This window comes from Stegastes partitus, unplaced genomic scaffold (assembly GCF_000690725.1).
Source record: "Stegastes partitus isolate 25-593 unplaced genomic scaffold, Stegastes_partitus-1.0.2 Scaffold815, whole genome shotgun sequence".
Classification (NCBI taxonomy): domain Eukaryota; kingdom Metazoa; phylum Chordata; class Actinopteri; family Pomacentridae; genus Stegastes; species Stegastes partitus.
This window is the reverse complement of record NW_007578546.1, coordinates 140,643-165,636: the sequence shown is the minus strand read 5'-3', so window position 1 is coordinate 165,636 and position 24,994 is coordinate 140,643. Positions and strand designations below refer to the sequence as shown.

The 24,994-nt window shown below is 41.2% G+C and overlaps 3 protein-coding genes across 3 annotated transcripts; all 3 read left to right on the top strand.

Annotated features, from left to right (window-relative positions):
• The first annotated feature begins 4,017 nt into the window (after positions 1-4,017).
• On the top strand, positions 4,018-14,140 carry LOC103365163 (schwannomin-interacting protein 1). The gene is made up of 7 exons (XM_008292525.1): positions 4,018-4,105; positions 5,810-5,919; positions 10,657-10,774; positions 10,918-11,124; positions 11,575-11,698; positions 12,714-12,807; positions 12,952-14,140. Exons 1-7 carry the CDS (start codon positions 4,076-4,078, stop codon positions 13,001-13,003), a joined length of 735 nt encoding a protein of 244 aa, XP_008290747.1. The 5' UTR covers positions 4,018-4,075; the 3' UTR covers positions 13,004-14,140.
• Positions 14,141-15,176: 1,036 nt separating this feature from the next.
• LOC103365162 (interleukin-12 subunit alpha) lies at positions 15,177-16,867 on the top strand. The gene is made up of 7 exons (XM_008292524.1): positions 15,177-15,195; positions 15,293-15,462; positions 15,548-15,634; positions 15,768-15,809; positions 15,984-16,106; positions 16,336-16,374; positions 16,516-16,867. Exons 1-7 carry the CDS (start codon positions 15,177-15,179, stop codon positions 16,645-16,647), a joined length of 612 nt encoding a protein of 203 aa, XP_008290746.1. The 3' UTR covers positions 16,648-16,867.
• A 1,091-nt stretch (positions 16,868-17,958) lies between these two features.
• On the top strand, positions 17,959-24,067 carry LOC103365172 (zona pellucida sperm-binding protein 3-like). Its single transcript, XM_008292535.1, is given in 10 exon segments — positions 17,959-17,978; positions 20,053-20,092; positions 20,094-20,333; positions 20,420-20,535; positions 21,120-21,223; positions 21,383-21,560; positions 21,690-21,807; positions 22,476-22,561; positions 23,169-23,419; positions 23,654-24,067. Coding segments are annotated over 10 exon segments (1,296 nt in total). The 3' UTR covers positions 23,797-24,067.
• The last annotated feature ends 927 nt before the right edge of the window (positions 24,068-24,994 follow it).

Below are 24,994 nucleotides of genomic sequence, written 5' to 3'. Positions count from 1 at the left end.
ATACCCTAGTCACCCTACATACCCTAGTCACCCTACATACCCTAGTTACCCTGGTTACCCTGGTTATCCTAGTACCCCTAAATACCCAAATTACCCTAAATACCCCAACTACCATCCACCGACCACTACCAAACCTACTACTGGACCCACCACCAAAACTTGCCCCACGACAACTCGCAAGTGCTCCCATAAACCATCCGGCACTACAGAGTATCCAGGCCAAGTTAGTGGAGACGTTTCTTTCGACCGTCTTCCCTTTCCTGTACAAATCAAACACTGTCCGAGGTCTGGCCATGTCCCAGAGAACCAGGATTACATGCATGAAGCATTTCACAAATCTGGATTCCAGGATCAATCATTTCCAGGCTTCCACTGGCAGCCTGTTCCCTGGTTCCCTGGTGAAGGCAATAATCAGTTTGACCAGAGACATCTACGACCTGATGTTTAACCCCACAGGGTAAGGATCATTAACTCTAAGTGTTTAAACATGTATATGTAATAAAGTTTGTAAACCGTAACTAACTGTCTTTCAGGTGTTGGTGGCCTGTGATGTTCAGCACTGAATAAACAGTTGTTTTTTTAACCTGAAAAGTTGGCCTCATTTATGCTTCATCTGTTGGATCTCTAGTCATGTAGGAAACTAATGAGCTCATAAAACTTATGTCCTTGGATGGCTAATTTATGGAGGTGAAATACACTATTCTGCTGACACTGTTGGTTGCCTCATACTCTAACACAGGGGTCTCCAATCCTGGTCCTCGAGGGCCACAATCCTGCATGTTTTAGATGTTTCCCTCTTCCAACACACCTGAGTCAAATGATCAGCCCATCAAGCTCTGCAGAAGCCTGATAATGATCCTGATCATTTGAATCAGTTGTGTTGGAAGAGGGAAACATCTAAAATGTGCAGGACTGTGGCCCTCGAGGACCAGGATTGGACACCCCTGCTCTAACATTCTAACATCTTGGACAAATGAGTCCTCTACTCTTTTTAAATTTGACTTTTTTGGAACAAAGTGACCTAAATCTCTACATTTCTTTTAAAAATCTTGGCCTCTATACACAATTTTTCTTCTTACTGTGCAGACCACTCACTGCTGTATACACTCGTCCAACGCATGCACACGCGTACACCCCATTCTGTCTGTTCCTATATTTCCACATGGCGCTCTCTCTCACCCTTGGGCATCCTGTGACGATGCGCTTGTGCACAAACGGTTCCACACACATCACTGGAACTCTGCCGCACGTGACAACTGAGAGACGTGTAACGCTGCTCACTCTCGAGCAAGAGATGCTCTGCTATATATCTTTTTTTTTTATCCCACCCCCGTTCATTTACGATTTTTGGACTGGTCGGATTTTTGCAGGGCACTGAGCTCTGAAGCCAATTCTCTATAATGGCAAGAAATCCTAAAGTTGACCTTTTATGCAATGCGGTGCTCATGTCTGTTTTGTAATATTTGCTGTTTTGAAACGATTTCATCTAAAGGAGTAGTTGCATCTCTACAATAAAGGTGAGTCCTATGTACACATGTGCTATATAAGATTTGACTTATTTTACAAATTATAAATGTAAGAAGTTGCATCTTGATATGCATTTGTTAAGTAACTGATGCTGTTTTCATATAAATGTACTGATAAAACAAATGTGAAATGATTTCATGTTTAACCCCTCTTTTTAAAAATGTTTTATTAACCCATTTCTTCTATCCATGCCATCAGGAATTATCAAGACACCATGTAAGCTAAACAGACTGGAACTGCCATCATTCAAGCAGCTGATTTTTGCAGAGATCTGTATCCCACCTCTGTCTATCTCTGGCCATATTCCCAGCCAGAGCACTTAGCCCCTCCTCCGTCCCCGTCGTTTCCTTCGCCCACCACCGTTTGTCTTTATGGAGGACTATGATGTGGACATGGATGAGGAAGAGGAGGGAGTAGTGTTAACCAGGAAGGCCACCACAAGCCACTGGTGGGAGGACTGCGATGGCAGCTGTGACATACAACACCAGGGAGGAGGAAGAGGCTGCATGGTCAACAGCCGCAGTTGGGCCGAGGAGCTCCAGGATATCTTTGTACCGGCGGCAGAGGACTGTTACAGGAGAGGACGGACCAGGCTGTCCAGCATCTCTGTGAGTAACTGACTGTCTCTCTTGTTTGAGCTGCACAGTGTGTGAATGTGCTCTCTACTGTATCGATTAAAGATCCCACATTATATTCTGTTTTAACTGGTTAGTGTAAGTCTCACTTGTCTCGAGAAGGTGTAGTTCAAGTTTCAGCTCGAAATGCTGCACGGATTGTTCAATCTTACATGCCTGTAGTATCCCTGGTTTGAGCCCTGTTTTGTCTGGGCTGTTTTAGTGTCTGTAGCTTTAAATCAAACTGAGTTGCTGTTGTCCATGGCCCTTTCTAGAGGAGGTACATCTCTCTTTGTATCTGCTGCACTCAGTGTTTGGCAGAGAGGAGCTTGTGGGAGGAGGAGCCAGATGGGGGCGGTGCTTGTCCCGCTGTGACATCATAACAGGTTGCAAACCTGTACGGTTCATCCAGAGGCACTTTCTGATCTATGCAGAAAGGACAGACTCAAAGAGGTTTCTGATGTTTTCTGGATCTTTAGACACATTGAGCCTCACAAATTATGAACGTTTGTTTTCTGCATAGTATGGGCCCTTTAACCACAAGAAAACAGTGAATCAAGCAATCCCTTTTATTTTTTGTTTAGCTAAAGGATTCATTGGACCTTTTGAGATTTTTATCATTCCTGCTCATAAGGTTCCACATATTTCCACCTGTAAGATTTCTAGTACAACTATGCCTCTTTAATGTCTGGAAAAGGAGCAGCTCCAAAGTTTCAGCAAGCTTTTTTTTTTTTTTTTTTAGGGGAAAAATATATTTAATTACCCATCTCCTCCTAGTCTGAATGATTCAGAACCTGAAGTATATGAGCCACTAGTCGCCTTGACCAATGGTACACAGGTTTAATGACTCAGCAAAAATTCAAATTTCTCCAAAAAAAATGGAGGTTAAATTTTTTCCAGCTGACGTTTAGGAGCAGGACCAGACTTCAAACACTCTCCCTCTTATTATCTGAAAACAGCGAGTTGCACAACAGCATTTGCGGTCCTCGGCTGTGACGTACTATATCTGTTTTAAAATGTTGTTAGATACAGTAAGTGATCATAATGGTATTGGCCCTGAGAGAAATTCCTGGCATGGAAAGGCTGAGTATTTTTGGCCGGATGCTGATGCTAATAAAGGATGAAAGATGACTCAAAATGTAGTGTTTGTTTAATCAGCCCGTTGCTGCATTGTGACACAGCACTGTGGGAACTAACCGCGAGCATGTGTGCGTGCATCAGTGTTTGCGTATGCACGAGTGGGCGCATGCACCGTGTGCTTCCTCGTCTCTCTTACGGCTCATCACGCTGGAATCTGTGATGTGGAGCGAGGCTGGAGGAGACTCCTTTAGGAGACAAAACAAACAGAAAATGTGTAATTAAGAATTCCCCTCACAATGCTTAGGGACCAGATGCAGATGTCATGTCATTCTGCAGACATCTCTCAGAGGAGTCTTTATAAAAATCCTCTTAAAGTGTTTTTTTTTAACATTTGGTTTGACTACATTTTGGCCTTATTGCTCACCTTGCCAAGCAATTTATCATCCGCCCTTATTTCTGTCAATCCACAAGATACATCTCCTTTTATCTGAGCAAGATTTATAGCAGGTGCAATTTGTTCCTTTCCAATAAACTAAAGACGAGAGACGGAAAGCGAGCGAGGAAGATGGAGGAACAGATAACAGATCAGGCAGCACTGAGCAGCTCTCTCCGCCCTCCCTCCTCCCGTTTCTCTCTCCTCCTCTGCTTCCGTCTCTTCCCACTCTTTCCTCTCCTGCTCCCACATCCTCCCCCCGCCCTCCCCTCTCTCTCTCTCTCTCCCCTCCTCCCTGCTCTCTCCTCCCTCCCTCGCTCTCCTGCATGGAGCTGCGGTATATGAGAGGGTCTCCTGGGTCTAGCTTCACTGCAGTGTAGAGGAGGGCAGGACGGCTGTTTTTAGTACGATGCTCTGAAGGATGGTGCACCAGGAGAAACGCGTTTACCAGGTGCGTGGATTTGTGTTTCTTCTCTGCACTGTTGTTATGTTGAAGGCTTATGTGGTGTAATGTCCATAGGTATACATGATAGGTATCCATCATGGGTGTTTCTGTTGTAGACAAATCAGCCATACTGGATGAGGGGATGTGTGATTGTAAAGGGAGTGGGTGTGTTCATATGTGATTCCTGCTTGTGCTTTTCTGTTCCTCTGCATATCTCTAGTAAAATTTGAAACAATTTATAATCTCATATGGGTATTATACACATAATCATATAATGTGGATTTTCAGAAATTAAATCAATCATTTGCAGAGACCGTGATCTGCATTTGCGATGCCACTAAAAATAAAAAAAGAAAAAGGTTTTGTGTGAATCTGTGGGTGTAGACGGTCAGTAAGGAGGACATCCGGTTGACTGGAATGGGGTAGCAGGAGGTAAAAGTATTGGTTTGGAGAGTGAAGGCAATCAACTGATTTATGCTCTTACATCACAGCTTCATCTACTGATGCGTCACAAAAAAAAAAGAGGGTGCATATGTGTGAGGTTATTTAGAGCGAGAACACTGATACACAAGAAAAACATCCCTAATTTAGGAGGTTGTCGGTGCTGAGAGTCTCGCACACAAACGTAGGCATGAGAGCATTTGGCACCATTTAATCATATGAACATACTTTCTGTATCACGCCAGATTAGAAAACCAAGCTGTGCCGAAGCGTTTTATCTGATATTTTTTCCAAATCAAGACCTAAAGATGTGAGCATCTGAGACAGAAGAAAATAGATCTAAAGACAGCTCCCGAATATAAGCTGAGATAAAGTGGGGGGAAAAAAAGAATACAAGGAAGGAGGAGGATGGAGAAACGGGACCAAACATTAGCCACCTTTAGATAGTTGTGAAACACCAACGCAGAATGACGTGGCATTTTAAACCAGCAGCACTAACAGGGATGGAATCTTTAACCATTTTAGGTACCGTCTCAATGATGAAATGTGAATCAGCACAACAGTTAAAGCAGACATTATTGACAAACTACAGCCATTACAGTCGACCTTGCCGATTGCTGTAATTACTTGAAAGAAAAAACATACACAAACAGGCTTTTTAGGTCTGTGGTGTGGACCTGAAAGGTTTAAACCCCAAAAATTGGCCTTGTACTTTACCTCCATGTTGAAACACTGTTACCTGATGACCGGTCATGAGGATAGAATGAGCAGATTTGTTCAGACGTCCATTTTTCTTTACGTGTGTAATCTCTTCTATCCCACAATGCATCAGCCACCCTGGACAGGTTGTCACCAGGTAGTCGGTCTATAACAGGACTGACACACAGACAGAATAAACGCATTTACACTCACATTCATCCATGGGAGCAGATGTAGAGTTTCTCTTTAAATCAGGGCGCCTGAATCAGCCAGATCTTTATGTGATCGCAAATGTATTTGCTAGAAGTCTTACAAGATGAGCATCTGCTGTACACATCTTTTAGGCTTACAGCAGAAAATGATTGATGTCTGAACCAGAGCGAGCCCTCGTTTTCAAGCCATTTCAAGCTTTTACGGCTCTAATTTAAATACCTTTCTACACACTCAGCTAAATCATTCTTACTGCGAAATTTGTGACCCACTTGGTCAATCAAGCAGAGATGGCAAATACAGGAGCTGCACTCCTAATATTGTTCTTTGTATTCACGTATTTTTCTTGTTTTCTGGCAGGCCCAGAGGAATGAGAGAGAGTCCATCAGGCAGAAACTTGCCCTTGGCAGTTTCTATGACGACGAGCCCGTCATCTACACCAGCTGCAGCAAGAACGGCCCGTCCTCCCGGTGGGTTTCAATATGTGTGTGTGTGTGTGTTAGTGTTTGATCAATGTGGCCTTTTGAAGGCTGACATCAATATTACGGTGTTGTAGCTGCTGACAGCTCGCGCTTCAGGTCTTTAAATCTTTTCCTGGATTTTATTCTTTGATTAATGGCAGCGAAACGTTGATGTGTCCTAGATTCAAGTAATTACTGATGTATGCAAAACAATTTTTTTTTTACATTTTGCAGCTAAATATACAACGGTGGCCAAAAGTTTTTAGAATGACACAATTGTTAATTTTCACAAAGTCTGCTGCCTCGATTTTCATGATGCGTATACTCCAGAATGTTATGAAGAGCGATCAGATGAAGTCCCCCTTTGCCATTAAAATCAACTCAATCCCACAAAAAACAAAAAACCTTCCCAGTGCATTTCCACCCTGCCACAGAAGGACCAGCTGACATCATGTCAGCGATTCTCTCGTGAATACAGGTGAGAGACGAGGCTTGAGATCACTCTGTCATGCTGATGGAGTCAGATAAACAGACCTTTAAAAGGAGGGTGGTGATTGAAACCGTTGTTCTTCCTCCGTTAACCATGGTTACCTGTGAGGAAACGCATGCAGTCATCATTGTGCTGCACAAAAAGGGCTTCACAGGCTATTGATGCTCGCAAGATAGCACCAAAATCAACCAATTATCGGATCATCAAGAACTTCAAGGAGAGAGGTTGAAGGAGGAGGCCTGGTGTCAAGAACGGCAGAGAAGTCACTTCTCTTCAGGACAAACACGAGGGACAGACTGATATCCTGCAAAAAGGGACAGGGATTGGACTGCTGAGGATCGGGGTAAAGTCATTCTCTCTGATGAATCCCCTTTCCGATCGTTTGGGGCATCCAGAAAAAAGCTTGTCTGGAGAAGAAAAGGCGACGCTGCCATCAGTCCTGTGTCATGTCAACAGTAAAGCATCCTGAGACCATTCATGTTTGCTTCTCAGCCAAGGGACTGGGCTCACTCACAATTCTGCCTCAAGAACACAGCCATGAATACAGAATGGCACCAAAACATCCTCCGAGAGCAACTTCTCCCAGCCATCCATTGAGTTTGGTGATAGACAACGCCTTTTCCATCATGATGGAGGACCTCGCCATAAGGCAAAAGTGATAAGTAAGTGGCCCGGGGAACAAAACATCGAAACTTTGGGTCTGTGGCCAGGAAACTCTGCAGACCTTAAGAGACGTTGTGGTCAGTCCTCACAAGGCAAACAAAAACCCACAAATCCTGACAGACTCCAAGCACTGATTTTGCAAGAATGGGCTGCCATCAGTCAGGATGTGGCTCAGAAGTTGATCGACAGCATTCCAGCGCAAATTGCAGAGGTTTTGGAAAGAGAAGGGTGAACACTGCAAATATTGACTCAGTGTAATTGTCACTGAAAGCCTTTGACTCTTACTTCAGCACACCATAGTAACATCTGACAAAAAGATCTAAAAACACAGAAACTTTGTGAAAACCAAACTTGTGTCATTCTCAAAATTTTTGGCCATGGCTGTGAATGTTGTAGACTTATAAGATGACTGGCCAACAAAACACATTTAAACCAAATACCTGCCCGACATATTGGAAAACCAATGTTTAAATAGAGTTTGATGTTGACAATCTGTGGAGCAAAATGTTTGATTTGGGATTTTTCAGACGCGCTGAAGGCTTTTGGTACGGGTTCAGGAAGTTGTCATTCTTTTTAGGCTTTGAAAAATAGCAACAACAACAAAAAGCTGAAAAATGGCTGTATTTATTAGAGAGATATGGTTTTTTTTTTTAGAACAGCAACGCTTTCCGATCCCACACGCTATCAGTCATGAAAAGGATGTGAAGTTAAGACTTTATTAGCCAGGAGAGGGTGCTATTCAGCAGCTCACATGATCTTTTAACTAAGAAATGTACACTGAGAACTAACACATTTCAAACTGTTGGGGTGGCTTGTTGTCTTGTAGATGCCCAATGCAGTTGACAGTAAATGACAGCAGGACCTTTGGGGAAGTTTATTTAGAGGCAGTGACTCACATGGTTGAGAATTCTGCATCGTGCAATAAAACGGGTCAAGTAAAAACGGTAACTGACGTGTGTCTTGTGTTGTTGGGGGCTACAAACAGAGGAAGACAGTGAGTCATTTAAATCACAGACATGCAGAGCAAAGGAGAAAGGTTTCCTGTGAAGCCACAGCCGTCTTTACAGGCAGTCTGTGGGAACTGATGGTGGACTGAATGCTCACTAATTTAAGAAACGCGTGTGTGAAAACAGTGGTCACAGAGGACGGGGCACCGTGGTTAACCTCTGTTTCACGACAAGTTGCTGAGATAGAAACTTCAATGAGTCAGACAGATTTTGGAGAAATCGCTGTATAAATCCTGAAAACACACCTAATCCAGAAAAGCATTAGGTGTGAACATGTTGTACAATTTTTCATTTGCAAATGTTTTGATAAGTTTCTACATTGTTATTTTATATTGTGGCTTAAAATGTGTGTGGTCATTGTTTTCACTGTGTCTCATTACATACAGATATCTTCATAGCCTCCCATTAAAGAAGGAAAACAAACCAGCTGTGACTGAAATAAGTTGAAATTGACAAAAGTAATAATAAATAAAAATTTAATGAAAATCACGACATTGCTTTGAATTGTAGTTCAACAGAAATATTAAGGAAAAAACAAACAAACAAAAAAAACAATAAGCAAACAAGCATGATGGGACCCGTAAACTATTCTTTTATTGAACAACTCTTTGAGCCAATCACTGCAATCAAGCATTTTCTGTAACTCTCAATTAGACTTCTGCACCTGTTGACAGGTGTTTTGATCTCACTGCTCATCAGCTCATTGGCAAAGTGCTCTAATTTGTCCAGGACAGTTTTTCTTTTTTTTTTTTTAATTATTCTTTTCACCCACAATTCAAAAGCAATGCCTTCTTTCACTAAATTATAATTTAGCAATTTTTTATTTATTATTACCTTTTTCAGTTTCTACTTATTTGAGTGATTATTGTGAGTTTTGCCTTTTCTTTAATAGAAGGGTATGAATACATTTGAGGTCGACTGTATAAAGCATGTTTACCTACTAACTTATATAAAAGTACCCCCCCAAATAAAATAAAATAAAATAAATAGTTAAAATTGATCTCTTTTTTTGTTTGTTTTACTTGGAGCATATTTTGCATCCTAAAATATTTATACAAAAAAACCTCCTACCAATAAAGAGGAAATGCATCACACAGGTTTGAAGTAAAAGCAGGTAAGTTTTCTCATGAAAGTGTTATTTCACATTTGTCAGTTTGGTTTTGTTTTGTTGAAACACAAGCACTGGGAAGAGTTGCATTACATCAGACACAGGCTGGTTAACCAAAGCAACTCCACCTACAGATCTGCACCTCTTTCTTGCCGTGACAGCTTTGACCTTCAGTAGCTTTCTGGCTCTTTGACATTTTCCAATCAAAAGCATTTACCTTAGACCCAACTGTGGGACTGCCCCCCCTCCTCACTGCTGGCTGCTGTTTGAGGAAGTGCAGTTGTGTCGGCCCCTGAAAGGAGAAGTGACGCTTGATATAAGCGCACAGCTGCAATTGGTGGAATGTGAGTCACATGACTGCCACCCACTGGAGGTAAAGGTGTATCTTCGGGGTGTTTAGCTTGGGGTGGAAATTCCACCACCGCCTTGTCCAGTTAGTGAGATGCTTTTCAAGTAATTGTTCAACCAGCGCTGCAGGGGGAGGCTGCTCTGGGCTGTTGGGTTCTTTCAGTCGTGATCTGGAAGGGAATGAATGGTGCTTTGAGCTCTTGGAAAAGCTGAGGTTAAGATTTCTCTGTAACTGATGTGAGAAGCCTGATGTCGTTGGTTTTAGTTGTTTCATTTAAACTTTCATTTACTTTTGCTCCCCACAGTTATACCACAGCTTGTGATGTTATTGACATCATTCACTTTTCACAGAAGACTTCTAAAAAGAGATTCATTCACATTTATTTTGAAGAGCGTTAATGTGGTTCATTTAGATGGAGTTCAGGTCAGGGCTCTGTGCAGGCCAGTCAGGCTCTTCATCATAAACTCATAAGACCATTTATTAAGGACCTGAACAGAGAAGAGTCCTCCCCATAGACTCTTTAAAACTTGGAAAGTTAGGAGCACACCACGGTGCGATAACGTAGAATCATGTGCAGTAGCATTAAAATTTCCTGAACTGGCAACATTCTTCGTTAATGAGAAAACACCGGGTCTCTTCCTTTGCCGTGATGTAGAAAATCCAGTTGATTGCCCAGAGAACCAGACACATGATGTACAAACCAGTCCAGACAGCTATCAAACTTTTTGACAACAGTTGTGCATTTTTTTGGTGGAAATTACATTAATCACTGGACTTAAAGTTATTATGAACTTTGAGAATTCTGCAAATACTCGAACCCCTCGTCCAAACATTTCCTGGCCTTTCCACTGCTGTCTCCTTGTTTCATAAATCAGTCCGTACAGTTATATAAAATGTCTTCTTGGATCATCTTGCTGAGGATATAAAGACGTAAATCCCTACACGCTGTAACTTTCTTTCATTTAAATTTTGTTTGTCTTCATGTGCAAAGAAAATAGAACACAATAGATTACGTTGTGTTGCAATACAAAACAGTACATCAACAAGTAATTTCCCTTTTCTGTCCGCAGGTTTCATTTTGACAAAAAGACGCTTTCATTGCCTCTAAACTCCATGTTTTTCCTCTCAGGCTGCAGAGTGGGGTGAACCTGCAGGTGTGTTTTGTTAACGACAGCAGCAGTGACAAAGACAGCGATGCTGAGGACAGCAGGACAGAGACCAGTCTGGACACACCGCTGTCCCCTGTGGTATGCAGATAGTCTCTGTGTGTCAGTGTGCATGTGCTGTATGCATGTTTCTGTCATGTCCCACTCTTCACGTGTGTCGTCGTCACATGAGAGAACCACACTGGCTGTTGCATCATATAATTAATATTTCACTTCCTCTCCAGAGCAAGCAGAGCTCGTCGTTATCGGACCGGGACACTGCGGAAGAGGACTCGGATCCATTAGATGACTGCGGAGGGTTTTGGCGGGTGCAGCGAAGGCTGCAGGAGGAGGCCCGGGTGGCGCTGGCTCTGGCTCGACCTATGGCCCGAATGCAGGTGGAGGTGGAGAGACAAATCCAACTGCACAGACGATCCCCTGTGGCTGACCTGGTTAGTCAGAGGGACAGACAGCAGGGGGTTTATTGTGTGGAGCTCTTTACTCCTCCTTCCATAAAAGTTTCAATTTAAGAGATTATTCAGCACATTAAAAGATCCCTTCAAAGTGTGACAGGAAAATAAAGTTGGAATACAAAGCCTGTAAGCTTCTGTTACAGTAAACACAAGACAATAAGCATGACATAAGAGACTCACGTGGCGTGGCTGAAGGTCAGGAATCAGGCTTTTGTGTGTCTTTATCTATGTGACCATGAGAAAGCCCCTGAAACTCGCAAGTTTGTCCCACTGTTAATGCATAACCAGCAACTTCAAATCCACATAGACAGACCCGGTTCACTTTATTCATATGAATTATAGTCTTAAAACACATTAAAAAATGCTTTGCACATTTTCACACAGCAATTTCCTGTGTCTGTCTGTGTGTGTGTGTGTGTATATACGCAGCTTCCACATCTGCCCCACATCAGCGAAGGCTTAATGAAGAGGAATCTGAGGCAAGGAGACATGAGAGACATGAGTCTGGGACAGCTGCAAGTCATCACAAATGACTTACACTCACAGATTCAGAGTGAGTAGATCGCGTGCACACACGTAAGACACAATCATGGCGAGTATTAAACAAGTAAAAGGAACAAATCTCCTGAACTGTTCTCTCTGGATCTGGAGCTTCACGTCTCTGATCTTCATCCGCTGGCCTCACCGACACCAAAAAATATCTCTTGTTCTGTTCTATTGCTGCCCTCCATCGCCTGTCCTACTATCCCCACCCCAACCCCTCCTGTTATCCACACACACACCCCAACTGGTCGAGGCAGATGGGCCCGGTTCTGTCTCAGCATTTTTTTTTCCCCCTCCCATTGGGGGGTTTTTTTGGTTCCTTCCCACCGTTGCTGACTGCTTGCTCAGAGGAAGTCCAAAGGCAACTTTGAAGTTTTCTGTTTCAGTTCGTAAGGTCTTCACCTTACTACGTTACGTTATGTTACGTTACGTTACGTTGCTATGGGCGGCTGTGGCTCAGGTGGTAGAGCGGGTTGTCCACTGATGGCAAGGTTGGCGGTTCGATCCCCAGTTCCCCCCACATGCCGAAGTGTCCTTGGGCAAGACACTGAACCCCAAGTGGCTCCCAATGGCAGACTAGCGCCTTGCAAAGCGCTTTGAGAGCCGCAAAGGTAGAAAAGCGCTATATAAGTGCAGACCATTTACCCTTTACCTTAAGCGCTGTGAGATGACATATGTTGTAAACCGCACTACACAAATAAAATTGAATTGAACTTCTTGAACTATCCTCCCGTTGTTGTACCAAACCATTGTTGGCAGGTGGAACACATTCATCTTCATTTTCAGAATAAAAACTGTGATTTTAAAACACAATTTAGCTTATCCAAAGTATTCCAAAGTAGATAAAGGCTTCTTCTTCTTCTTCATAAAAAAAATATTTAATCAAATAAGTAAACCCTTCAGGAATGAGTTCAGTCACAACTCTATGTCGAGCTTTCTGACAGTTCAAAACATGAGAACGTTGGAGATCAGGCGCCTTAAAATCTCCTCCTCAGTAATGTATTCCCCTCTCTAATCTAATGCAGGTCTAAATGAGGAGCTGGTGCAGCTGCTGCTGATGAGGGATGAGCTGCATGTGGAGCAGGACGCCATGCTCGTGGACATAGAGGACCTCACCAGGTGAATATCCACCTTTTATCAATCTGCAAAAATTTATTTCAGAAATGCTGTCGGAGAGATGCAGCGAGTACAGCGAGCTGCGTTTGGAGCCGGACGGCATGTCCTGCGCTCACTCTGATGCACTTCTTGTCTCTGTTGTGACAGGCATGCACACAGCCATCAGCGGCACCAGGCAGAGAAGGCAATGTCTAAATAAACCCTCCTCCTTCCCCGACACGTCCACGTGTGTTTCTGTCTGCACGCCGTCCAAACTCCCACGAACTGTAACCAGTGTCGCTAACGAAACTCCATCCGTGCCGACTTGTTTCCGGAGAAATAAACACAGCGTCTAGTATTAACTCGCACATTATATGTTGCATCACAGATTTCAGCGTGGACACGGCTGAGCTTGTGCAGGCTTTTCACTTCCTCTCTGTATGATTTATGTCATGCTTCATAGTATTAGGGGGAATCCTCTTGACTTAATTTCATTCACGCACACTCATTTATGTTCAGGCTGGGTTGGAGAGAGCACCAGCACGCCTTGTTTTCTCCTTTTGTATCAGAAAAAAAGGGTTGAAGACCTCTATAAAAATGAGCCACACCTGAATGGAAATCAATCAATTATCCTTTTTGTTTGTCTCTATAATATCAAGAGGGTTGCTCGGTTCACCTGTGTATCATTGATTCCACTAAGAGCACTGTGTCTTTGTTGGTGTTCACTATCACACATCTAATATCTGGGCTGTTGCAATAGTAAATGACTTAGAAAAAAGATGCTGCAGCAGCTTCACAGAAATCACAAGAAATAATCATTTAGACACAGAATTGGATATAAGTATGTAGCTGCTACAGTTTCCACCTGCTTTAAAGATATATTTAGAGATTTACTGGACAGCATTTTGAGCTTTATTAAGGCGGATTTGTGTTTGTCAAGTGCGTTACAATACACCAAATGATGGAAGTTCAGACTTATTAAAGACGGATGAAGGCTGGAGGCATGGAGGCGGCCTCTTAATAAGAATATGCAAGGTCATTTTTTGTTAAGCTTAATTTACTAACGTGGAAAAAATAGGAAATGTAACACAAATATATCAGTAAATCACAGCCTAAGCGTATATCTATTTTATCCGTTTAAAAGGTTTATGGAGATGCCGTACGTAAAACGCTAAGATACTTTATTAAAAAGGGTGAGGAATATGCCTTGTTATGTTTCAGTGTTTTCACTCACAGCTTTTTAAGAATGTTATTTAACACAGAGTTTGTTTTTCTATTGGTTTGCTTTGTTGATAAATGTACTGTAAAATGATTGTAAAAACAAAAAAAGACAAAAATAATAAATGTTTCAAGTGTATGTGCCTGTTCGGCTGTGATTTCATTTGCATTTCTTTTCCAGAATTTGCGAACACGTACGTGTTCCACGTAAGTTTGATGTCACTTTACTTGGAAAGCAGCGAAACCGAGTGCCCACTTATGAAGATTTTTATCTCAGCGTGGCACAAAAAAGCTGCAGTCCAGTTCCTCTGCTCGTTCACACTTGTGTTGACGTAACTCGAGTTTTGTGGAAGACTGGTGCAAAGCGAGGGGGGAACAACTGTGACTGCAGGGACAAAAGCACCTGCTGCTAGATGTGATTGTGAACGGGGTAGCCGAGCCAAAGGGGGGGAAAACAACCTGATCATTCTAGTTAAAAATGTAAATTCTAATCATTCTTTCACACTTATGAACAAAATGAATCAATCGATACTGATGAAGTCTGATGGCTTCTCTGAAATTTTACATCATTTTGTTCTGAAGATTAGACGGTGAGCGGCAGATCTATAACGCAATAAAACACACCTGAGGACAGTTAAAATGTTATTTAAAGCCAAAAATCCTGCTCAATCTTGAAAAACAACAATTTCCTTACTGTAGAATATAATATTTAATAAAAATCCTCGTCAACTTTTAAAACCACCAGATCACTCTACATGTTGTGTTCCATCAGAAAGGTTTTTTTTCATTTTACAAATTAATTAAACTAACCAGTTATTCATTGGTGATATATTGGAAGTGTTTGCACAGGATTAGAGTTTTTTAATTTTTTTTTTAAAGCTTTCACTTTTCCCCTCTTTGGAAATATCAACAATGCTGTGATTGATGTGAAGCAGGCCTTTACTCTACTGGTGTCGGTGTTAATTCCAGTTTCACCAAAACATTTAGCGATATAGGAGGGAGGGGGGGAAGGAAATTACTCAACCTTGACTGTGCACTTTCAGTTTACAGTTAGGTGTCCACACATTGCCGCACCGTGAGGGAAATCCCTGCGTCAGTCTGGGTATAAAACACTTTAGGATGTCTGAGTTCAGACAGACACAGTCAAAGAATCTGAAGCAGCCGTGATATCCAAGATGCCACTCGTCAAGCTCTGTGAGTATAGACTTACTGACTTATTTCATTATTGTGTGAAGCTATGTGGGAGAGGAGATTGAAGCTATATCTTACTTTTTTTTTTGCTTTTAACCAGACTCCACTCCTGCACTGCTGCTGCTGCTGGTGCTCACCTGCTCTGTATGGGAGGTCAGCCGGTCTCTGCCAGTGAAGGGCAAAGAACCGATGACAGACTCTTGTGTTTTAAACGCACAAACGCTTCTACGCAGCATCACTGATGTGCTACACAACAGCAGTGATGGACAGGTACCAAATGAAATGAGGAGGAAAACTTACATACTCATTTTACTGATTTACATTCTGCTGATTAAACTCTCTTGTTGTGTTACAGAGAAACCTGTTCAGTGGAATCGACTGCATGATGCTGAACATGGAGCTGAACACGGAGACCAGCACGCCGTCCGTGTGTGCCCCAAAGGTGAACGCTCAAATAAATATTCTAAAATGAAGATCATTGATTACAGCATTCTAGTTTTATGTCCACACACACAGTGAGTATTGTATTTTTTCATAGCTGTGTCACTAATTACTTGACTGTGTTGGTCTCACAGGGATCAAAATGCTCTGGGAGCAATAAACTTGAATTTGATCAGGTAGGTTTTGCTGCGTCTGTGACAAAAGGAATCATTTACACATTTGAAATATGTTTTTAATATCATAAAAAGGTCAAGCTTTTAAGAGTACACAACATATCTTAAAGACAACGACTATTAAATGTTGTTTATTATGTGCTGTAACAATGGCTGCTTTTGCTATTTTTCATCTAGGATTCATGTATGATGAACATGAAGAAGGACCTGAACCACTACTACAGATTCCTCGCAGCTCATCCGGACCCAGACAGTTTGCTTGGTCCGACTGTTCTGCTCAGCCTCAGAGAGCTGATGGAGGTAGGTCATGACAGACAGTCGCTTTTAGTGTTATTTTAGCTCAACTTGCATCAGTGTTGTTAAAATTAACACTTGCTGTTCAATAAAGTCACACTCTACAGGCTTCTTTTTCAGCTACTAGACTTGTACAATAAATTCAAACATATTTTAAAAGGAAAAAAATCCCAAACTGCCCTTTTATAATGTTTCTATTCATGTAAAATAAAACATAATCCTTTGCTGTTGACAGACCTGCTTCAAGTTGCCTCTGCCGGCAGATTTACAGACGGTAAGAGCTCTACTAAAGTACATATGTCATTCTTGAAGGTCTGATTTCACAGTTGTACACATTGCTAAAAAAGAAAGAAGTAATATTCTGATTGTCAGGGAAACACAAATTAAACAGATGCTCCTGCGTGTTTCTTAAAAGGCTGCTGCGGGCCGTGGGAGCACCTACGAGGAGAGACTGAGCCTGTGCAAAGTGCTGAAGGGCTTCCAGGTCCGCGCCATCACCATCAACCGAGTCATTGGATACATGACCTCCGGTGAACACACTAACTGAGCTCCGACACGAGAATCATCTGGAAGCTACGTAGAACCACTTTACACGCAAATGACATAAACTACAGTAACGCTTCACGTTACGTTTAAATAGTCTCTGTTATGACAGAAAACACTGAAATCTGCTTAAGAATTGTTTTAAGGGTTCATATTTATTCTCTTTATATCAGTATGGAAATTCTATTTAACATCCAGTGGATGTGTGAGAATACATTTCTTTTTTGAAAGTGTATTTAAACATGATATTTATTTATTTGTTTTATTCTGGACTATTTATTTCCAACTATTTATTGTGATGTCATCTATTTGGTTCTAAGAATCATCAAATAAACATCTTTCTTGCATAATACCTGCTGATTTATGACTTGTTTGTTCAATGCTGTTTATTATTTTCCACATTAATTTAAAATATATACATTCCTGTTAGATGGTTTGAAGTCATCGCCTTTCTATGAGAGTAATCTAATGGGATAATTCATAGCTATGGTGGGTACAACAACATCTGTGATTTACAGGAAAAAGTGAATTTGCCAGCATTTTCCTGTAACCAAGCCAGGCCTGCAAACCCAACCTGAGCAAAGTGGTCGATACGAGCAGAGTGTAAAAGTTTTTGCTCACACTTCATTGGGAAAGTCCGCTGTGATAAAGGGCTGATTGTAATAATGTCAATAAAAAGGTGTGTTTTGATATTTAGAAGGATGTGAAAGCCAATCAAAAGACTGCGATTAGACTTTGGTTCTTCAGCAGTCAGAATAACTTTACGATCGGAGTCATAGAAAGTCAGCAGAGAGTCGCCCACACTGCATTTATAAGTTTACAGCCTGCAGAGAATTAAAAGAGGAATGTCCAGTGGTGATGGAAATACTCACATCCTGTACTTGAGCAAGTAGAGATACCACACTGGAAAAGCACTATGGTGCAAGTAAAAGCCCTGCAATGGAAAATAAAGCCCAAGTAAGTATTATTTAAATTTTAAAAAACTCAATACAGAAAAATGCCCCCCTGTAAAAATCACACTATTAAATATTACATCCTTAAATCAATGTTTATGCATAGCTGTAAAAGCAGGATTTTACTGTACTGATCAGGATTTTTCGTGCACTTTGCTGATGTGGAACTTATTTAGAAATGCTTTGTACCCAACTGTAACTAACAATTGCTTCCATAAAGACTTAATCTATTTATTATTTTCTATTAATCGACTGATGGTTTGTGAGAAACCTCAAAATAGTGAGAAACGCTGCCACAGTTGCTCTAAATGGTTATTTTTATATCTCAAAATGTTTTGTGTGCAAAATCTTATTTTGTAAAGATGCAGCAAAGTATTCAGACGTAAGTGAAATGAGAAAGTACTCGTACTCGAGTGAATGGACTTATTATATTCCACCTCTGGGAATGCCCAGATACATTTTCTTATTTCGTTGAAGACTTTCAAGCGCATCTCCTCACGTGTTTCAACTCATATTCAGAATACAGCAATGCAACAGGAGACAGCTGGTTATTCCTACATGTCATCACAGGATTTTTGTTTTTGATCATCTGTGTGTAGTTGTGTCTTGATTTCTCACCATTTCAGCCACAATATTCGTTACCAACAACAACAAACGATTAGAAATCTGGATAAAATGTTTAGATGCCACGGTATCCTAATTTCTCTCCTGAAATTAGATGTTCAGCTGATTACATGTGCAACCCACAAACAGGATGCTGAAAAATTCATAACTAGGATACTCTTAATCCTGTTCAGGACTTTTGAGGCGACAGGTATTGTGTTTTTTTTTTTGTTTTTTTTTGAAGATTTATTGTTTTTTAAATCTAAAAAAAGGGACACTTGTCATCCATTTGGAACCAAAAATACGCCAACTTATCAGAACATTTGTTTAACATAGTATAGAAGTCTAGAATGAATACCAACACATATTTTGCACACATTCTTTCTTGGGGTCCAATAGACCCTGAAAGACCTTCTACGTATGGCAACGGAATGGAAAGTCCTGAATAGGGTTAAATATGTAAAAACTTGGTCAGCCCGGTGCCCGACACTTCCAGGTGAACGTTGCGTAGGTTCGTTGTGGCAAATGATGTTCTGAAAGGGCAGGTAAACGGTCCTGGTTTATTCATAAAACCGTACTGAAAGTGAAATCTAGCTTTTTGTTTCAGTTTGCTTGCCTTCCGTGTTTGCTGGAATTGGCACAATGGATATTTGTGGCTGCTGAGGCTGAGAAAAACCTATGAGCTCACAGAAAAACATGTGAGAAAGCTTAAAATTAAAAAAAAAAAAGAACCAGACACAAATACGAGAAACAGTGAGAAGGATAGCTGAATAAATGAGATCACAAGATAGGTATCTGTGGGCACAAACCATTGGAGCCACCACATGAGTACAAAGATTTATTATTATCTGATCTTTTATCTTGCCTTTCAGCTATTTATTTTTATTTATTGCTCCACTCATTCATACATTTTACTCCCCTCTGTCTGTCTTTCATGACTTCGCTTTTCTATTATTGACTAATTTTTGACTTATCATGCCTCCGCTGTTTCCTCATTGCATTTCTTTATTTATATGAACGTTTTCTCACTTCCTCAGTCTGCTGTTATCGAGTTCTTCATTTATAACGTCTGCAGGAGCAGGGAGGGGCTGAATGAGTGGCGGGGGTGTTATGTTTAGTGGGTTTTTTTTATTCATTTTGCTCTGTAAAACACTTCCATTTGCATGAAAAGTGCCATTCATTAGTAGAGATCTAGAAACCTGAATGTAGCCTGAGAGTCAAAACCCAGGGCCCGGAAAGCTTTCGAGGCACCCTGCTGCTCCTAAAGATGATTAATATCATACTTTTTTTTTTTTGTGGTAAATTTCATCTCACCGTGGAGTTTTTCTTCTGTTTTCAAATCATTCACTCATCTGTCACCGAAATGTTCCGGCTAAATTTAACGACTAAACATCGGTGAAGCGCACAAACAAACCTCAAAACAAAACCAGACACATGTTTCTAAACTAAGGATGAGTCATTACCAAACTACAACTAACCAGTTGAACTCACTTCACTCGGTTCATTTGATGAAGTCATGCAGCTGTAGTGCCACCTAGTGGGGGGGTTTGTTATGGAAAACTTAAAATATAGAAAGCTACCATCTATTGGTGTGAATTAAATGCATGAACCAAAGGAAGTTAAGGTTTTCTCTGTGGACTCATGAACACGCAGGTTCAGAGGAGCAGCTGCCATCAGACAAACTCTGCGCTCAGGTGTGCTCGAGGGCCTCAATCACTCCCAGCTGCGGTGATATTTCCAGCAGGTGGAGGATCTCACCATTCCTTCCTAACCTGCCACAAGAATGGACCTGCAACAAATCGTTCCTCGGTGGATTATCATGTATGCGTTTTGCTCCGTTTGCACGCTCACAGACGGCCGGGTGGTGTACAACCTGCAACCCACAAACTCCCTGCAGCAGCAGAGCGCGCAGCTCAGCGTGCGCCCTCGGCCCGTCGAGGTCCGGTGCCATCCCGACTCCATTGAGGTGGTGGTGCAGGCTGACATGTTTGATACAGGCCTCCGGGTGGACGGAAGGTATCTGCGGTTGGGCACGGAACCGGTGAACTGGGGGAGTGAATGCGCAGCTGTGTCGTCAGGAGAGGCAGAGTTCACCATCCAGGCCCAGCTGATGGACTGTGGGACCAAACTCTCTGTAAGCAAAGGGCTCGTTTTTAGTGGGATGCAGCTCAAGTGTAGTCATTAAAAGTTGGTGAAATTCATCTTTGTCTTTTCTCCCAGTCGACAGAGGAGAAGATAATCTATTCTAATGTTCTGGTCTACTCACCTGAACTTTCGTCTAATGATTTGCTTAGACTGGATGGAGCCTCTGTTCCGATTGAATGCCATTATGAAAAGTGAGTCCTGCACATTTACAACATTGTGCACTGTATATTTCAATATTTTTTTTTTTAGATTCATGCATGAATATATCGATAAACAGACAACAGATTGATATGTTAAATATTATCTGAAAGCAGTAACTGAGAATAACCAGAACATGTCAGTCCCCTTAAATAAAACTGACGTTACAAGGCAAATTTTCACATCTTTCTAAAAGATGAAACCATTAATTTAAATTATAATACTGTAAGTTATACACGAACCCTAAAGTTGGGTACAATGAGTGACGATTAGGAGGGAAAATAAATGGTGGTGCTGCAATTTTACATAGATTTCTTTGTTAAATGGGAAATATCTTGTATAATGACACTAAAGTTTGCACAACACACAATGTCTCAATGCATTTTTGTATCTGTTGCTCCATCAATTTTTTTTTTTCTCTCCCCATGTAAACATTAACAAGTCAAAAGGCTAGAACATGTGCAGAGATCAGGTTCTTATGTTTCCTACTGGCCTATTTGCATTCATCTCCTTTGCATATCAGTGCTTAGCTTTGATAAGAGCTGGTTTTAACAGGCTGATTTGCGTCTGTTTTCAGGAAGTACTCCGTGGATGGCGTGTCCCTGCATCCCACCTGGATTCCTTTTGTCTCCAGGACAGCAGCAGACAATCAGATAGACTTCAGTCTGCTGCTCATGACTGGTATGACAAAGATGGCACCGGTGAAGCTTCTTATTCTGTCTTCATGCAGCTTCAGAGGAATCATGTGCAACATTACTGAGAGATGCTTCACTCTGAAGGTGCCTGATTCAATTTATACTTATTTAAAGATTAGAATTTTCATATTTGTCATCTTTGCAGATGATTGGCAGTTTGAGAGGGGATCTCCTACGTACTTCCTGGGTGACCCCATTCATTTCGAAGTCTCGGCCATTCTTGGTAACCACATGCCCCTGCGAGTGTTTGTTGACCGTTGTGTTGCCACAGCAACTCCTGATGCAGAGGCAGCTGTAAGATACGACTTCATTGAGCATCATGGGTGAGCTGCACAGTCAAACTGTCCATCCTGCAACAATCAGAAAAGGACAACTGATGTGAATGACGAGTTTTGTTTTTTAACTTACAGGAACTACACTGAAATTGTTTTCTCTCTTTGCTGCTTCAACAGATGTCTTGCTGATGCTTACCTGACCAACTCCAACTCGCGCTTCCTGCCAAGAGTTGAGGAGCACAAGCTGAGATTCCAGCTTGAAGCCTTCAGGTTCTATGAAGAACCCAGCAATAAGGTGGTCTTTGTTTTCTTTTAAGTTTCTACGCAAGTTGCACTGCAAAAAAATATTTTAAAAAAAAAGTTTAAGTGTCGTTGTTTGAACAGTTTACTGGCATTGAAAAGATGTTTCTTTGTTGTGATTAGTAAAATTGTGGGAAAAATTATTAATTCAAAACTGTAAATAATATCCACATCAAAAATCTTTTCTATAAATGCCAAGTTATTCTTTTAAAATATTTGACAAGAAAATGACCCTATTTTACTGTATTTAAATCAGCAAAGCATTTTATTCTACAAATATTGAAATCAAGGGATTGAATGAACTGATTTTCTTAAATGTGTTAAATCATAGATAACTTGAAGAGAAAAAAATAAAAGCATTACATTAGATGTTGACTGTAAAAAGATTAAAGTATTTGCAAAACTCTGTTTGTGCAAGGAGTTATTTGTTCTTTTAAAGTGTGAGAGCACGATGTTATATTTAAATCAGCTAAATGTTTTACAGATATCCGCTGTTCTTTTCAGTTCAGAACATTGTATTTCACTGTTTAACACATTTTATTTGACGCCTTGCTGCTAGATTGTCATGGTTTTGTTTAGTTACTTTTTTTTTTTTTTTTTAATTTTCGTGAGATCAGAAACAGCTGTTTGTTTGTATTTCACTGTCCTCTATGTCTGCCACAGGTCTATATAACCTGCTACGTGAAGGCCGTCCCAGTCAAGGTGGCTGTCAGCTCCCATAACAGAGCCTGCTCTTTGATTGACAACAGGTATTATTCTAACGATGCAGCAACTTTATAGTCAGTGAAACTCCCAAGTATTACAGTCAGTGGGTGATTTTTAGGAAGGCTGCCATCCCCTGGTTAGAAAAATAACCAAAATACGTCCCACCCAATGTTTTGTGAAAATCCTTTAATCTAATGTTCAAGGATATTTCTTGTTTCAAATAATGCTCCCATAAAGTTAACTAAGACTTAAAGTTTGAATTGGAACGTTCCGAGGATGTTTTCAGATTAGTTTACAAGACAACAAAAGAAAAACATTCTCAAACTTACATTTAAAAAAATGATGTTTTAAAGATGTTTCCAAGGCCTCAGATGACAGAATGTTTTGTGTGAAATGTCCCTGCAATGTGATATTAAAGGTAGAAGCATTTCCCTGCAATGTTTTTAGGATGTTTTGGGGATGTTGTTGAGATAACACATAGTGAAACATTCTAATGATAACCAAAGAAGGATGTTTTCAAAGCAACTTCTGGCAAATGATTTTAGATTTTTTTTTTTTTGACTATCTTTAGAGAACTGTGTCCTAATGCACATATTTCAAAGAAGAGATTTCAAATTAATATACATCCATTTTAAATGCCTCTTTCTCCAGATGGCGGTCGATCGATGGGAACGACCAGGCCTGCAGAAGCTGTGATGTCTCCCATCGGAATGAGGAGCCTCCGTCCACGCCTCCTCCTACAACTACCAGGAGCACCAGAGCATGGCCAACCACCGCTGCCCGGGAAAGTTTAGATCAGAACGGAGCCGAACATCTTCCAGCCACGTACATCCGTTTCCGTCCGGGAATGCACCAGAGCCGACTGGGTAAATTAATAAAGAGAGGAGCGGACCACGAAGCAGGTGAGTCGGATTAGATTAGATATAATTTTGGATGGATGCTGCAGTTCAGTATACCCTGTCTTACTCTTAACAAACTGTTTTTAACTATCTTACCACATTGTGATTATTATTTAACTTCTCCTCACTTGAGAAACACAAACTATAGACTTCAAAAAAATCAGTTATTTGAACTTTTAATGCCACTGACGGAGAGCTTTCACGTTTTGAAATGAGGCATGTGATTTGATTTTACAGATCAAATTGTCCAACTGGGTCCCCTTACTGTGCTGCCCTCCGGTAAACTTCTCACAAGGACAGACGTTTCCAAAAAATTACTTTCTCCAAAGAACAAGACGTCCTTATCCTGGAATAAGGTGACTGGAGAGTGGCGAGGATAGAAAAAATAGAAAACCTCACTGCTGCCACATACAGAACAAACACGTTTTGGACACAATAGACAACCCTGTGAATGCAGAGATTAACCTCGTCATTCAAATCCCATCTCACCTGAAATAAGTGTTTTTTCCCATTAACATTGTCAACCATCTTCAATGGAACAATATTAATCATTTTCCATTCACTCCAAAATAAATTTGTCGCGGTTTAGTTCTTGCATTTTCTGTACAAATGGCAAATCTCTCTTCCAGTAAATATTTTACTACATTAAACGTGCTTTTTTTTTTTCATTATTATTTCAGCTGCTTTTACACAAAAACCCAACATCCTGTATTCTTTCTCTGTGAATCTGATATGGCTGCAGCGAGAAATTTAATTAGCATTGGAGTTTTTTATGCACTCAAACTCATTAGAGGCCAGCAGCAGCAGAAGCGGATGTCAGAGTGATGCATTGTTTGTGTACTTTCAGACAAACACACAATGCATCCTTCTGACAGCTGTAAAGATTCGGATCACATCATACCAGCTATTTTCAATTCAGGAGATATGCAGACATGCTATTAGGGAGCACTTCCTTCCATTACAACCCACAACCTACTCATGTAGTCATTTTATTGATTATCATTGTGAAGGGTACATGACGCAATATAAAATGTTGGCTTTGCCTGCCACTTACAGTAAACCGATTAGTCACCGCTTTCTGTTGCAAACTGGAAACTTGGCGTTTTCGGACTGTTTTTTAGTGATTTAACACAGATTAAAATTGTATTAAAGCAGTTGTATAGCTCATTGTTGGTGAGCAAAGTTGTGCTTCTTTGGCTCCCCGTTGACAGGGCCAGCACTTTGCACTTATGGCATCACAAACACCGATCAGCCTAAATGGACGTCCACCGAACCATCGCATCCTTTTAAGGGATGACCTGAGCTGACCCCTGAATGTACACGAAGCAGCACTAATCTTGCAAATGGAACTTCTCTGCGCTCTTGCCAGCTACTGCATTGATTCCAAGTTATTTGGGTTTCGTTGTGTCAGCACCTCGGACAGCTCCTTGCCTTGTTTTTTGGGCGTGTTGAACGCTGTCCACGGTGCTGAAACATCCAACACAGGTTTCCACTGGTCACCTGGATTAATGCCCCCCCTCCCATCCTCAGAGTTCAGGGTGAGAGGAGTCATTTCTCAGTGTTTCCAACGCGACCTGT

What these genes read in the sequence shown, in the direction of transcription:
- LOC103365163 (XM_008292525.1), top strand. Translation starts at nt 4,076, where the DNA reads ATGGTGCACCAGGAGAAACGCGTTTACCAG. An exon ending in GATCCCCTGTGGCTGACCTG is followed by an intron (nt 11,125 to 11,574) that starts GTTAGTCAGAGG and finishes GTATATACGCAG; the next exon opens with CTTCCACATCTGCCCCACAT. An exon ending in GACATAGAGGACCTCACCAG is followed by an intron (nt 12,808 to 12,951) that starts GTGAATATCCAC and finishes CTGTTGTGACAG; the next exon opens with GCATGCACACAGCCATCAGC.
- LOC103365162 (XM_008292524.1), top strand. An exon ending in ACAACAGCAGTGATGGACAG is followed by an intron (nt 15,463 to 15,547) that starts GTACCAAATGAA and finishes GTTGTGTTACAG; the next exon opens with AGAAACCTGTTCAGTGGAAT. An exon ending in GCCTCAGAGAGCTGATGGAG is followed by an intron (nt 16,107 to 16,335) that starts GTAGGTCATGAC and finishes TGCTGTTGACAG; the next exon opens with ACCTGCTTCAAGTTGCCTCT.